General features: G+C 54.2%; 1 protein-coding gene across 4 annotated transcripts in view; it reads left to right on the top strand.

Moving 5' to 3' along the window:
• Positions 1-13,924, top strand: part of Rgs3 (regulator of G protein signaling 3) — a 116,852-nt gene that overhangs the window by 58,901 nt on the left and 44,027 nt on the right. For 2 of the 4 annotated variants that reach the window (XM_076845648.2, XM_076845651.2), the window contains 2 exons: positions 4,905-5,027; positions 8,912-11,755. In XM_076845648.2, coding sequence (XP_076701763.2) covers positions 4,905-5,027; positions 8,912-9,019 — 231 coding nt within the window. In that variant the 3' untranslated portion in view covers positions 9,020-11,755. Of the gene's footprint in view, positions 1-4,904; positions 5,028-8,911; positions 11,756-13,924 lie in introns of those variants that run through there. The other 2 variants (XM_076845646.2, XM_076845647.2) reach the window with 1 other exon arrangement.

The raw sequence follows: 13,924 nt of genomic DNA, 5'->3' as shown, positions 1-13,924 counted from the left end.
GAAGGAATTGGGGACTCCCAAGAAGGAACTAGGGACTCCCAAGAAGGAACTGGGGACTCAGTGGCCTGGAATACAGACCGAAGGGCCTTGGATGTCCTCCCCTGGGTCAGCCACATCCCCAATGGGACACAGGGAATAGCTTTAGTGCCGGAGGGTGTCCAGTTCTACAGAGCCAAGCGCACAGGGTGCAGACAGGAGAAGCCGTGATCCAGGCTGGTCCCCTAGCGCTGTCATTCTGGATTCTGATTCTCTCCAGCGGCTCCAGGACCTTTAATACCAAGAGAGCTTCCTGCCAGGCTGGGTTTGTTTTTCCCAGAGAAAAGCACTTTGGCTCCATTGGATCTGTGGTGTGCTAGCCCTCCAAAGAGTGAAGAAGGGATATTGATTTGGGGCCTTTTATTTCAGCGAAGTGCCAGGTGATCTGACCCCAGGGGGCTGGGAGATTCAGCTCACAAGCAGCTGGAAGTCTCTCTTCTCCTAATGGGTTGCTATTTATGAGAGGCAAGTCTAATGCAAGGGAGAACAGACGCCTGCTTGCTCTGTAGCTGGCACAGTCTCCACAGGGCTGCTTTGGGTTCCGTGGAGGGCCCCAAACTCGCATCTTAGTTGGAACTTCCACCAAGTGACGTCTCTTCATTGTCTGATGGGCAAGTGGCGCCCTGAGCAGAAACCAGGGGGATGAGTCAAGGTTTGGGGTCTGCACTAGAGGACCCCACTGCCTGTGTGGTAGCAGCTTTCTGATTGTTCCCCAGCTCCAAGTCCAGAGGAAGGTCACCCTAAGCAGTCCTTAGTCCTGGGTCTAGTCCCTGGACAGGTGTCCCTCAGCCCCTGCAAATCCATGGGTCAGATGCAGCCCAGGACGGGCATGGGAGCACAGGGGGCACTGAGTGGATGATCATGAGGCTAGGGATCATTCCCTCACTTTGGACTAAGGAGGACTTACATTCGAATCTTGGCTTTGCCTTTTCCTGGGCATGTTATATACTCCTCTGTGACCCAAGGCGAGGAGGCCTACTTTGCAGGGTTGTAATGATTAAATGAGATTCAATGAAACAGTGCATCCAAAGCACTTAGCACAGAGCCTGGCACAGAGTGCCCACTGAGTGGCAGCTACTATTAGTGTCAGATTCACAGCAAGAGGAAGTGCTTTTCATATTCATTTACCCTCCATTAGTGAGACAACAAATGATTTATTGATCTTTTGAAAAGAAAACTCACATTTTCTGTGATGCGCTTATACAGCGATACAAGCACAACAGATCACGGGCTCAGGAGGAGGCTTGAGACGGACTTAATCCCTGTGAGCCTTAGTTTTCTCATCTGGAGAATGGGAACAGCTGTGACTTTCCTTCTTCCCCACACCACGCACTTGTCAGGAGAACTCAACAGTGAGAACATGCTCGCCAAAGCAAGTGAACAAACTTCAGCCATAGATGAAGAGGTCGTGGTTTTTATCAAAGTGAAATTAATTCAGGAGCAAGGAGGTGAGGCATGTTTAGATTTGAGGATGGCCATGTTTAAGAGCAGGGGTCTGGGCCCAGTGCCGTTTGCTCAGGGCTTGTACTGTTGAGCGGTCTGTGCGTGGTTGACCACCCCGTGGGTTATGTGAATTATGTGAGGATGCCTTTTGCATGGCTCATGGCCTTGACCCTGCAGCCTGGTGTTGAGGACAAAGTTCAAGTCAGCATGAAATCAACAAGTTGGAGCACTTGGAGCACACACTGGTCTGAGAGATGGTTCACATGTGCGGGCGGACAGACTGGCAATGAGGGCCCCCACTTTAGGCAGATTGGGGGAGATGGAGATTCAGCTTCCCTGGAGGGGGCTCTTCCTGTTGGCCAGTCTGCAAAGCTTGAGCTCCTCAAAATGTGTTCCCATCTAAGACAGCCAGCCCCTGTCCCGGGCCAGGCCTGGGTTTGTCCGTGGTACCTAGGAAGCCTTCTGGGTCCTGCAGCATTTTGGAGGGTTCCAGCCCTATGCTCTGCTGCTGACACAGGCAATATGGTGGCCATGCCAGGTAGGGAAATATGGCTTTCCAAGGGACATTCCGCAGGAGGCGCTGGGCTAAGTGCTTTGGCAGCAGAATCTTTTAGTATCCCATTTAATCATTACAAGTGATCGGGTTTCCATTCCAAGTGGAGCAACATGGCTTCCCAAAGGGGTGGTTCTTGTGGTGTCAGTGAATAATCACAGCTGCTACCGTACACGATTATTGGAAGAAATATTGAGGCACCTCCGGGAAGGTGCTTAGTCCTGGAGGGCTGGGGGGTGGGAGGAAGCTGTCTCAGAATTAGGGAGGTAGCCCTGTCTCTCTGAGGGGTCCTTCCAGCCTAGGGAAGTTTTCTCAAACTTTTGTAGGGAGGGGTTTGCCCTGCTGGAGCGTGGAGCAGCAGATAGTGGTACAAAAGCTACCAGTGAACTCCGACGCTGCTGGGGGGACGCATTGGCCCATAGTTTCTTCTGATGGCCTGGTGCTGTGGCTGCTTTTGGCTTTGTCTGCAAGAGAGAGCAGTCCTGCCAGACAAGGGCACTTGGCCAGGCGGTGAGGCCTCCCCAGGTTCTGGAGATGAAACCTCAGCAAATAATTCTGTAAGGCTTGGGGTCTTCTCTCTGGGATTCATTGGCCACAAGACTCAGCGAGGCCCTTAGCTACTCTGAGGCTTAGTTTCCCGCTTCCATGAAATTGCCGAGATCAAAACAAGATCATGGATGCAAAGTGCTTTTTAAAATTGATAATCAGATAAAAGGAATTATTATTAAGGCAGAATTCCTGCTTCAGCACAGAAAGAGGACATTAAGACTGTGGGAGATGAAGGAATTTGCATGGCTGGAAGGATCAGGCCGGGGCCAGCTTTCTCGAGTGGTGGTTTTTTTCCAGTTTGAAAGAGACTGAGCCTCTCTGGTCAGTGGCCTGCCCCACGGGCTTCCTCCTGGGGAATCTTGCTCTTTTTCTGGGTGGGTCCTGCACCTTCCCCTGCAGTGGGAAGAGAGGGCACCTTGGTTAAGTGAGAGGTGGAGGGTTAGAGTGGCCTTTCTGAGGTCAGCCAGCAGGCTCTTCCCCTCTCTTCTCGGTGCTTTTAGGAAGATCAGCTTCTGAGTGCTTGTCTGTGGCAGAGGAACGGCTGGCACCCTGGGGACAGGGTGGGAGGTGGCCCCACCCTGAGGGATGGTATCCTGTGGGTTGGATTTGATGTAGGGCAGAGAAAAAAATTCCCAAATGTGCTATTAGAAGATACCAATGAGGGCTGGGGCTGGGGCTCAGCGGTAGCGCACTGGCCTGGCATGTGTGAGGTACTGGGTTCGATTCTCAGCACCTCATGTAAATAAATAAATTAAAGTCTATCAACAACTAAAAATAATTTAAAAAGAAGAAGAAAATACCAGTGAACACCCCCAGCACAGGGCCTTTGTATTTTCTATCCCTTTTGCCCAGAAGAACTTCTCAAACCACTTTTCTTGCTGTCTCCTTCTTAACTACCAGGCCTCAGCTCAAGTTCAGCCTTCCTTAGAAGTCTTCTCTGACCACCCAGCTCAAGGATGACCTTTGTGATATTTTCACCGTTTTAAATTATATTATTTATTTAATGATTTATCATCCTTACCTCCTAACCCGAGGACAAGGACTTAGTCAGTCTTATTTGCATCTTTATTACCAATGCTTAGCAGAGACCCTGATACATATTAGGTGCTCAATAAACACTAAATGGATAAATTATTAAATAATAACAATAGCTTTTGCATGAGGATACCTGAGATCATCCTTGTTAGCTTGGTCCCGCCTAATAGCTTGGGGATGGATGTAGGTGACATCATTATCAGTCCTATGTTACAGAAAACTCCTGATTTTCCTGAGGTTGGTAGCTAGGAAGTGTCAAAGGCAGAATTCAAACCCCGTGAGGAAGGACCAGGTAGAAACACAGCCTGCTTCTCTTTTCCCTCCAGCTCATGCCCCAGGCTTCCTGGGCTGAGGTCACGTCATCATAGCATTTTGGGGTTACAACCAAATTCTGGTGGTGTCAGCACTTTCATGCCCTGAGCAGAGCACCTGCCTGGTTGGTGGCTGGTGGTAACCCTGGGCTCCTGGCTCCACCCCGCCCCTTTCATGATTTGAATGCTTCAGGGGCGAGTGTCCCTGTGCCTGTGCCAAAGCTGGCCTGGGTTTGACCTCTTCCTGAAAGTTCCTCCTCACAGCCAGAGCTTGCTGAAGTCAGCACTTCCATGCACAGGGCTGGGCCGGGTGGAAAGGGCCTTCCTAGAAGGATTTTATTTAAATGACAGTGGTGCCCAAGGTGACCCTACCCTCAGTGGGGTCAACAGTCATGGAAGAGTCCCAGCTCACATGCCAGGCAATGGTGGGCTGCAGAGGAGCATCACTGCCCACCTGGCACTTTTCAAAGGGACTTGAGTTGCTCCTTGGGTTGGTTCTGCTCAGCATCCATCCAATCCATCTCACCTTGACCTTTGATAGGGGAGTGTGCTGAGTAGGGGAGCAAGGAGGCCCTGGCTCCAGACAGCGTCAGCCTGAGACCTCGGCCCTCTGGATTCCCCGAGTGCTCCCCAGCTGCAGCCTTGTGCTGCCTGCCCCGGGGGTGACCTCACCGTCCCTGGTTCTTGTCCCACAGCTCTCCACAGGCCTTTACTGTGTTGGGAGCCACTGCCTCCCTCCCCTCCCCCAACACAATCCAGCCCATCGCTCCCCAGCTGGTCCCAGAACTGTTTCCCTGCTCCTCGGGCTGCCTTGATGTCACCTGGGATTAGTGTGCATTTGTGGCTCTTAGCGGACGGACGCTCCCTTCCCCGTTGCAGCCTCGCCCTCTGGAGCCCAGAGATGGGCTGGGGCCTGGGAGCCCCTCGAGCCAGGGAGCAGCCCTGACCATCCCTCTCTCTGTTTTCCCTGACGTCAGAAGGCAGAGTGCTTATTCACTTTGGAGGCGCACTCGCAGGAGCAGAAGAAGAGAGTGTGCTGGTGCCTGTCGGAGAACATCGCCAAGCAGCAACAGCTGGCAGCGTCGCCCCCGGGGAGGAAGGTAAGGGCCTCGCCAGCCGCCGCGGCCCAGGCTGCCTCGCTTCCCCTCTGCCAGCCTGGTCCTCGAGCCTCCGCCTTGAGCTGGGGGCCAGCCTGGGCTTGGCACTTGGATCTGGGCACCGAGCTCTTGGCAGGCTGCCTGAGCAGGAAGGTCTGCCCCTTGGGCTTTTCTTCGGGTCTGTCGAGTGAGCGTGACATCGCTCGGCAAGAGCGGAGGAGCCAAACTGAGCATGATCCATCAGTCCTCGGCTCTGCTGTTGGGTTCGCCTGGGGCAGGGTTTAATTTGGCCTGGCTTCCCTGCTGCTGCCAGGCAGGCGGCCCCTCTGCCTTTGGTAGGCCGTGCCTGGGGGCAGCGCACTGGTGTTTAGCACTGGCCCAAGGCAGACGTGTTTGTGGCAGAACCTATCATAGTTCAATGCAGGCCAGAGCCAAGTGGAGCTGAATTTGGACTGCTGGGGGCTGGGGACTGGCCAGCTAGGGAAGATTGGAGACTGCCAGTGGTTACTGCCAAGGGCTTGGGGATGGACCATGACGCGTGTTGGCCCTTTGACACCTGGATGCCTCCATAAGGCACAGTTTTACGCCCTCGTTTGTAAGGTTTTCAGATCCCTCTCTTACTAAACATGCTGGCCATTTGGAATTTGGTGTGGTTGGCCATGAGAGTTGCTGAGGAGGGTGCTTTTGGGTTTGGGGGAAGAGGAGAAATGAGAGGGAGCTGCCGCCTGTTAACCCGCTGGCTTGTTGCTTCTGGGAGTGTTTAGGCCTGCGGGGGCCTCGCACCCAGGCTCATGGAGGAGGCTGTGAGCAGGAAGTGGGAAAGGTGTCTGGCAGCCTCTCCTGTCACTGGTGGACAGACAATCCCCAGCTGTTCCCAAAGGGACTGAGAATCTGAGAGTTTCATCATCTTGGACTTGAGAGTTGATGTGTTTCACATTGACCAGGGTAGTGGGAAGACATGGGCCTCCCAAGTCCCACTCCACCACTGGCTGGCGGTGTGACCCTGGGCTAGTCACTCTACTGCACTGCCCTCTCCCAGGTAGCACCGGCTGGTCCCACTGTCAGGCTCCTCTTCTGGGGAGAGACCTGTCTGGGGCTATAGGCTGGTCTTGCCCCACTGATCCGGGGTTGGCCACAGTCAGAGTCCAGGCTGAGCCCCCTTCACTGGGGCGGCCCTAGGGGGTGCTGAATGTCTGAATGGTCCCCTGCTTTCTTTTCTTGGGGCTTAGTTTCTCTCTTGTGGGGGAACAGGTCTTTGAGTCTCAGCCTCAGAGCTGGCTGCCTCTGGAGCAAGTTGGTAGTAGCCTCTCGTGATACGTGGGGTCACGAGCACCCGAAGGCTGACTGTGTCTGAGGCAGCTGCTGACCCTGAAAGATGGCTCAGCCTGGCTGGGCCTCAAGTCCTGGCCTCAGGGACCCAGTAAGATCTATGGGCCTCTTGAGTAGCTAGCAGTTTGGCCACCTTGCCACATCAGCCCTTTGTACAAGTGGTTAGCGGAGAGGCCAGCAGGAGAAGGTGAAGGAGGCACCCAGCTTCTGGGACATCCCCAGAACTGCCTGCTGGGCCTGAGACGGGCCCCGCCCCAGGCTTGACCCTCCCCCAGCCCACCCTCCGTACAAGGCAGTTTATGGAGCCCTCTAGCGAGGTGGCCCCGAGGTCTCTGGGTTCAACATTCCCCATCCGCCTCTACCAGACTCAGAGCCTTAGCAACTTACTCCTTCTGGCCACTCTCAGAGGCTTCCCAAGAGAAGTTCCAATAAATACAATTCTCTCCAGCTGAAATAAGTCCAGGAAGGCTTCAGCGACCTGGTGACAGGCCCAGGTGGCTGCCAGCCGGCCCACCCTATCATATATTTGCCCTGTCTCAGGGGGACCGTAAACCTCCTTCCCAAGGGCTGGGCTGCAGCACCAAGGTCCTGCTTGCCTGACCCCTGGAGTCGGCCCAGGCTGTCCTTCCACTCCTCTGTGTTCTCTAGGGGGGCGCTCCACCTCCCGCTGCTAAGCACCCCGCCCCATCCAGATGCCTCTTGGGGAAAGAGAGGTTTGTGAGGCAACTGCCTAGAACCCCGCTGCCCCTTCCCAGCCCCGAGTCCCTGGCCTCTCGGGACAGGGAACTCTTCAGCCATCTCAAGGATGGCGAAGGTCTTTCTTTTCCAATTCACCAACTGAAATAAGTGTGATTTGCCCTGAAAATGACCCAGATGCTTGCTGGGAAGGATGGGGAAAGGGAGGAAGAGGGACTCAAAGAACAGGAGAGACCCATGCTGTGTGACCTTCATCAACTACTGCCCGCCATGGCCTCAGCCGGTCCCCTCTGTCCTGGTCAGGTGGCTTTTGTGCACTTCTAGCTAGGTGATGATCGTGAAAGCCGAGGGCCTGGGGCCATCCAGTCTCCTGAAGATTTCTGCTTCTGGCTTCTGGCCCAGTTCCCATGAAACCTACTGTCTTAGAGGCCAGACCTGATCTCTTCTTGTGGGTGGAAGGGCAGGTACCGGCCCTTCTCTAGGCCATGTCTAAGGTGCCTGTGGCCTGACAGTGCAGGGTCCCATACGGCAGGATGGACCAACGAGACCGGCAGCAGCTGGCTGTTTGGCGTCCCTTGTCCGGGGACTCCGTTGCCTTTCTCCTGCTCGCTCTTTGTGACAACCACCGGTGGGGTGGCTCTTCTCCTGTCCTAGCTTTTTTTTTTCTTGCTCAACAACCTCCTTCCCCTGGGGAACTCTGCCCCTCTCCTGCCTCATTACCTGTCCCTGGAGGGCGTCCAGCTTTCTTCTGTCTGCACAACTCACACTGAGTTCTCCGTGCGATCCCCCAGCACTGCTGTGACGCTTCTCATCAAGAGCAACACGGAGCTGGTCCCCGCTGCGGCCAGCGAGGTTCCGGGCTGGTGGGGAGAGGCAGCGGTGGGTTATTTGAGCTAGTCAATCAAACATACATAACGGATGTGTTCTCTGTGCTTAACGCTGGTTTAGGTCCTTTGGGATCACAGAGATGAACAAGACCTGGTCCCTGGCCTTATGGAGTTCTTCTGATTGGGGAGAGGTGACAAGGGCATCGGAGTGGTGATCCGAGCACCAAGGCCCTGCCTGCAGGTCTAAGAGTGGTCCCGGGGCTGTGGCTGTGTATTCATGATCCGTGCAGGGAATCCTCTTCGAGCATTCCCATCTGCACGGTGCTAGGCTTGGCTTCTGGAACCTTCTGAGCACAGTAGTCTTGCCTCAGTCCTGGGGCTGACCAGGGAGAAGGTGCAGGGCAGCACAGACTGGCCCTGCTCTCCATGTTGGGAACTACACAGAGGAATTTGTCACACTCTGTCCTTGACAGATCACAGTCTAGTGGCAGAGACAGATAAGGCAGCAGATACTTCAAAATAACATAGTGGTGACATGACCTCAGCCTCTCTGAGACTCAGTTTTTCATCAGTGAAGCAGATGGGTTAACAGGGCCCTTCTGAGGATCACACTGGTAATATGCTTGGCCAAGTGGCCTACGAGAAGATCTCTGTGAACTAGCGCCTGTGGTCCTTCTCGCCATGGTTTGTCAATGATGTCTGATTAGGAAGATTCCTTTGGGGTCCTTGTTTCTTGAAGTCGATGCTGGTGCTCTGAGCACGTGGGAGGACTGCTCCGTGCCACCTCCTGGATTTCAGGACCCAGGCGGGGAAACTGAGGCCTCCTGGGTCTGCTCCGGCTGCCAGCCTTCTCCCAGATGGGATGCTGAGGTGTGTGCTACCTTGTTGTCCCCTCTGGGGCAGCCAGAGATGGGCCTCGGAGACGCTGGGGACTGTCTGAATGCCTTAGAAAGGACCAGAGGCAGGTCGTGGAGCCAGGCAGGCCTGGCCTGAGAGTAGACAGTGAGCTAATTCCAGTTCTGTCTGGTTCCACAGAAACTCCACCCTTACGGCTCTCTCCAGCAGGAGATGGGGCCAGCCAACTCCACCAATGCTACCCAGGATAGAAGCTTTACCTCATCAGGACAGACTCTGATTGGCTGAGCAAACCCAAGGGCGGGACTCTGCTTCTGGCAACTTAACCCTTTCTGGGGCGTCCCCTACCACACAGTAACCTCACCTCAACTGGACCCAAAACAGAGGACCAAGATGGTGGGCCTAGGGTCATCTGAAGGGAGCAGTCCCGAGGGTATGTGTGGACTGGCAACAGGAGCAGTGGCGCCAGAGGCCCCCGGCGCATGTGCAGACCGGTGGCAGGAAGGCCCAGATGGAGAAGACTCATTCCCTCCAAGGAGAAGGAGACTAAACGGCATCTGGGCACCTGCGCCGAGGTCGCCCTGGTGGACAAGGTTGACCCTCTGCGGCCAGAAGGTGCCTCTACCCAGTCACTCGTTTTCATCTGGACACATTCGTGCGTTCATTCATTGGATATTTGAGGACATCTCCTCTGTGCCAGGCTCTGTGCTAGGAGCTTGGGGGGTACTATGGAGAACCAGGTGGATGTGGCCACAGCTCTCATCCAGATTCTAGTCCTAGCAGGGAAGGAACCTTAAATAAATCACCACCGACACGAGCTCACAGCTGGGAGAATCTGTGCAGGAAGCTAACGGATGCCTCTAGAGGGCGTTGTGTCCAGATGGCTCTGCAGGGACAGGAAAGTGGAGGGCAAAGGAATAAGCCAGCTAAGGTCTTGGGAGAGCATGGTCCAGGCAGAAGGCGCAGCATGTGGAGGACTCCTACCATGGGAGTGTGGAGTGCTGCCCCTAGTGGTGAGGGCCAGCCTGGGTAGGACTTAGGCAGTGTTTTGTTGATTTCATTCTAGATACAGTGGGAGCCATGGAGGGCTTTTGAGAAAGGGAGTCAGAGCCTCAGGTACATTTCTACAAGGTCAGATTGTGGATAGTGGGGCCCAAGAGGACGTATGAGGTCAGTTAGGGGTCCCTTCAGTCCTCTGGGTGAGGGACGATGGTTTGTCCTGGAGGGTGACTGGGGTGGTGGGCATGTGAATGCCAGGTTCTAGGATGAGAAGAGATGGTTCCCTGCCCCACCACCCGCCCTTATCTTCCAGCACATCTCGTTTTCTCAGTGGTGTGAGCGAGGTTTGGAACCTTCCTCAGAGAGCTGCCTGTGGCCAGGCCTGGGCTGAATTCTGGAGCGTTCCTGGAGGTGGGACCAGTGATGCTCAGCCTGGCCAAGGTGGGAAGGTTCAAAGCCCCCAGACCTTGGCAGGGATTGCCTGTGCAGCCCCTCCATCCTATGCTGAGTGGTCTCATGGGAAACTGGAACCCAGCTCTGGACATGCTTGGTTTGCTTTCTGTAGAGCTCCTAAGGGTCAGGGACTACAGGCTGGGTGTGGCTCAGGGACTCTCATAGACTGCGCTAGAAGACTCACTGAGGGGCAATGATGGGAGCCCATCCTGTGGGCTGCCTGCCACAGCCCCTGCAGCTCTCATACCCCTTCCTACTGCCAAGGTCACAGGTCTGAGGGACAACACTCATGTACAAAAGGGTTCGTGTAAGACCAACATCATTTGCAGAGGAAAAGGGAACCGAGAGGCTGGAGATATGGCTCTGGCCAGAGAAGCCCCTGCCCTTGGATAGTCTCTGTGTTGTCAGTGTCTTTAGAGAAGGTTCCTGTGCCCTTGTGAGTTTGCACAGCTGCTGTGGCCACCTGAACCCCCAGCTTGGTAGCTTAGAAGAGGAGATGCCCCTTACCTTCCATGTTCCCTCTTCCCAGTGTAAGGAAGAGCAGATGTGCTGAATCAGCAGCCTACTGGGGGGTGCGATAGATCTGCTGGTGACCAGGCTAATGCCCCTGCCCAGGAGGGAGACAGACGCTGCCTGGACTGAGATGCTCAGCACCTCTGCCAGCCAGGGCTCGGCCCGCAGGGCGAATGGAGCAGGGAGCAGCTGGGTCTGCACAGACAGCAAGCTGCACTTTGATTTCATTTGATTCCCTCACAAAATGACATTAAGGGGAATGGGAGGCACGAGAGAATCGCCTGTCTGGGAAGGCAGCAGACTTGTCTCCCCTGGGCCTGGTGACCCAGCTCTGTCCAGCAGACAGGTGCAGAGGACAGGAGCTCTGGCCACAGAGAAATGGAGACTCTGAACACAGTACCCAGCCCCCGGCCAGGGCTTGTCTTCCAGCTTGCCCTGATGAGCTAATAGGCGGAGCATGCTCCCATCCGGGTCCAGGGCAGAGAAGTGGACCTGTGCTGCTGGTGGGCCTGGGCTGCCCAGCGACTGCGGTGAGCCGCAGTGCCATTGCTGCTCTGCCTTGTGAATCGATGCAACAATTAATTTGGCTCCATGGGCTCCAGAAGATGAAATATGACCTGGTGGCCACCGCTCTTCAGCATCCCAGTCCATCCCAGCTGTTCAAGATGATGCACAAGCTATCAAAATCGCATCTGAGAGTCATAATCACGGGAAATGTGGCCGGGCCCCTCCCCACCACATAAATCACGCTAAGAAGCACACAATGGCCTCTTTCCTGATGGGCCAATTGTCTTGGTTTGGTGTCTTGGGCCCAGGAGCTGGGAGCATGGGAGCACAACCATTTATTGTTGAAAAGGCCATCTGTGTCATTTGAATACAAAGTGACCCTTTTAGTTCCCCCACACACCCTCTGATCCTGTTTCATGGTTTCTTAGGTCTCAGGCTCCGGGTCTTTTGAAACACTCATCTCTCCTGTAAGCTATCATGCCCAGGTCTTTGAGCCCCTTTAGGAGTTGGGACAACATGGACCTTTGGGAAATAATGACATTTATTTGTGTATGTCTTGTTGTTTTATTTTTAATTTATTTCCCTAAATTCTGCCACCAAAGCCCTCGTTTGTCACAAGGGACCAAGAGAGTTCTAAAAGTAAAGGTGCAGGTAATTTTGCAAGGTGGGAGGGTTTCTCGCAGTGATAACGTAAGATTTGGAAATGGCAGTTGGGGTCCCCAAGCATTATGTCCCCTGGGCCTCTTGGTAGCCTTATTTTATGGATGAGAGAGCCCAACCCACTGAGAAGAAGTTAAGTGATTTCTCTTAGGTCACACAGCTGGTAAGGGACCAAGCCAGCCCTCAAGCTAAGACTGAATCAGTCCTCCAGTCTGATGGATCACTCTTTCTAGAGGCAAAAATTTGCTTTCAGGATTAGAAGTAAGAGAAGTCATTTACCTCCCCCAGGAGGAAGCAGGAGGTGGCTACCTGTGTGTCAGAAGCTGTGGCCCCGCTAGCTGTTGTGGGGATGCTTTGGGGACAAGTACAATGAGAGTCCTTATTCTCTGCTGACTGAAGAAGAAACTTCCAGTATTCATTTCCCTGTGGGGTGGCACAGGCTGAAAAGATCAATCTTTTCCCAAAAGATTTGAATCAAGTCTGATGTGAAAGGCAGACTGAGCTCCTAAGACGGGTTCTTGGGGCACTGGGAATGACTGGGTTATGCCCCTTCCCCTCTGGAGCCTGGCATTCAAGAGGATCAGCAGGCACAGCCCTGGGGCCCAGGCAGGAAGGCCTGGTGGAGCATCTGTACCGCTGGAGGCCTTGACCTGAGCCAGCTGAGAACAGAAGGGGAGGGCCTGCCTGGGCTGATCCCTCTGCTAGGTTTTGTGCTAATTGACTGATTTAAGGTCTCAACCCTGGGCGAGCGGAGATCAAATGGATTGGATTTTAGCTTTCCCCTCAAAGAGGCAGACCGTTTTCTCCAACAAGCTCAGCTCTTTCCAGATGCCCTTCGGTTCTCCTCCCTCCCTGGCTGCTGGTCTGGCTGTGGGTGGACCTTCTTCTCGGTTTTGCTCCCGGGGTCTGCCATCTTGCTATTCTTTTGACACTCTCAAGGAACAGAGCCTCGTCTCACCCTCTATTCTGTCTCAGCTGTCTTCTCCCAAGCCTGTCTCTGAAGCCTGTCTGCTGCCTGCCGTCCTCCCAACTGGTCCTAGATCTTGGTTTAAGGTTAGAATGATAACACTAGGTAATTTTATGAGCACTCACACTGTGAGCCAGGCACAGTGCCCAGATTTGACGCACAGTGTCTCTTTTAATCCTCACTACGGTATTATGAGCTTCATTATTCTGTTACACATTGACTCCCATTATGCCCAGTATATAGTCTCAGAGGAATTCAGAAACTTGCCCAAGGTCACACAGCTGGTGGGTGGCTCAGAGTGCAACCCAGGTAGCCCAGCTCCTGAACCCTGGCTTTGGATGATTCGGTTCTAATGCTGCTTTCCTGCAACCACAGACCATCCCAGCTGGGAAGGGCTGGGGTGACTGGGCACTCACACTCCTGCTTAAAAGCCATCAGGGAGGCCATTGTCCTCAGAATAAAGCCCAGGTCTCTAGGTTCTCCTGGCTGCTCTTCCCTCTTGCTTTGCCCCTGAGCCTGGCCACAGGGGGCTATGTCCCCTGCTCCAACATCCCAGTGCCCATTCATGTATAGTCTTTCCTTCTGCTTGATGCTGCTTTACCTCTGTGCTGTCTGTGCTGGCTTCGATCCTCAACCTTCAGGGCTTCCCTCCTCCGAGACCCCTTTCTCAGGCATGCATCAGAAGCCACTGCCTCCCCCCGTAGCGCTTTCCCAGAGGAGTTTCATACTGAGCGTGGTGTATCAGCAGAGCTCTCTCTTGCAATACTACAAGCCCCTGGGGGGCAAGTGGAGGCCATGTTTTATTTGTCTTTTGCTGCTGTCTGGCCCATAGTAGGTGCGCAGTAGATGTTGTATTTGGGCTGCCCAGTGCAACTCTCTCATGTTCTGGAAATTAGAGGAGGAAACAGGATCCAAAAGGGGAAGTGACCTGGCCAGAGTCATGGGCAAGTTAGCATCAGAGCCAGGGCTAGAACTTCAGGTCAGAGGACTCTCTTGCTCAGAGCTCTTTTTATTGTCCTTCCCCTTGCTTTGCAGATACCAGGGCAGGGCTGGAGTCCCAGGGGGTTTATGAGGCAATCTAATCAGGTTCACAT

The sequence above is a fragment of the Callospermophilus lateralis genome, chromosome 2, assembly GCF_048772815.1.
Source record: "Callospermophilus lateralis isolate mCalLat2 chromosome 2, mCalLat2.hap1, whole genome shotgun sequence".
Taxonomy (NCBI): Eukaryota; Metazoa; Chordata; class Mammalia; order Rodentia; family Sciuridae; genus Callospermophilus; species Callospermophilus lateralis.
Note: the sequence above shows the minus strand (reverse complement) of the source record. Positions and strands in the feature narration are given on the sequence as shown.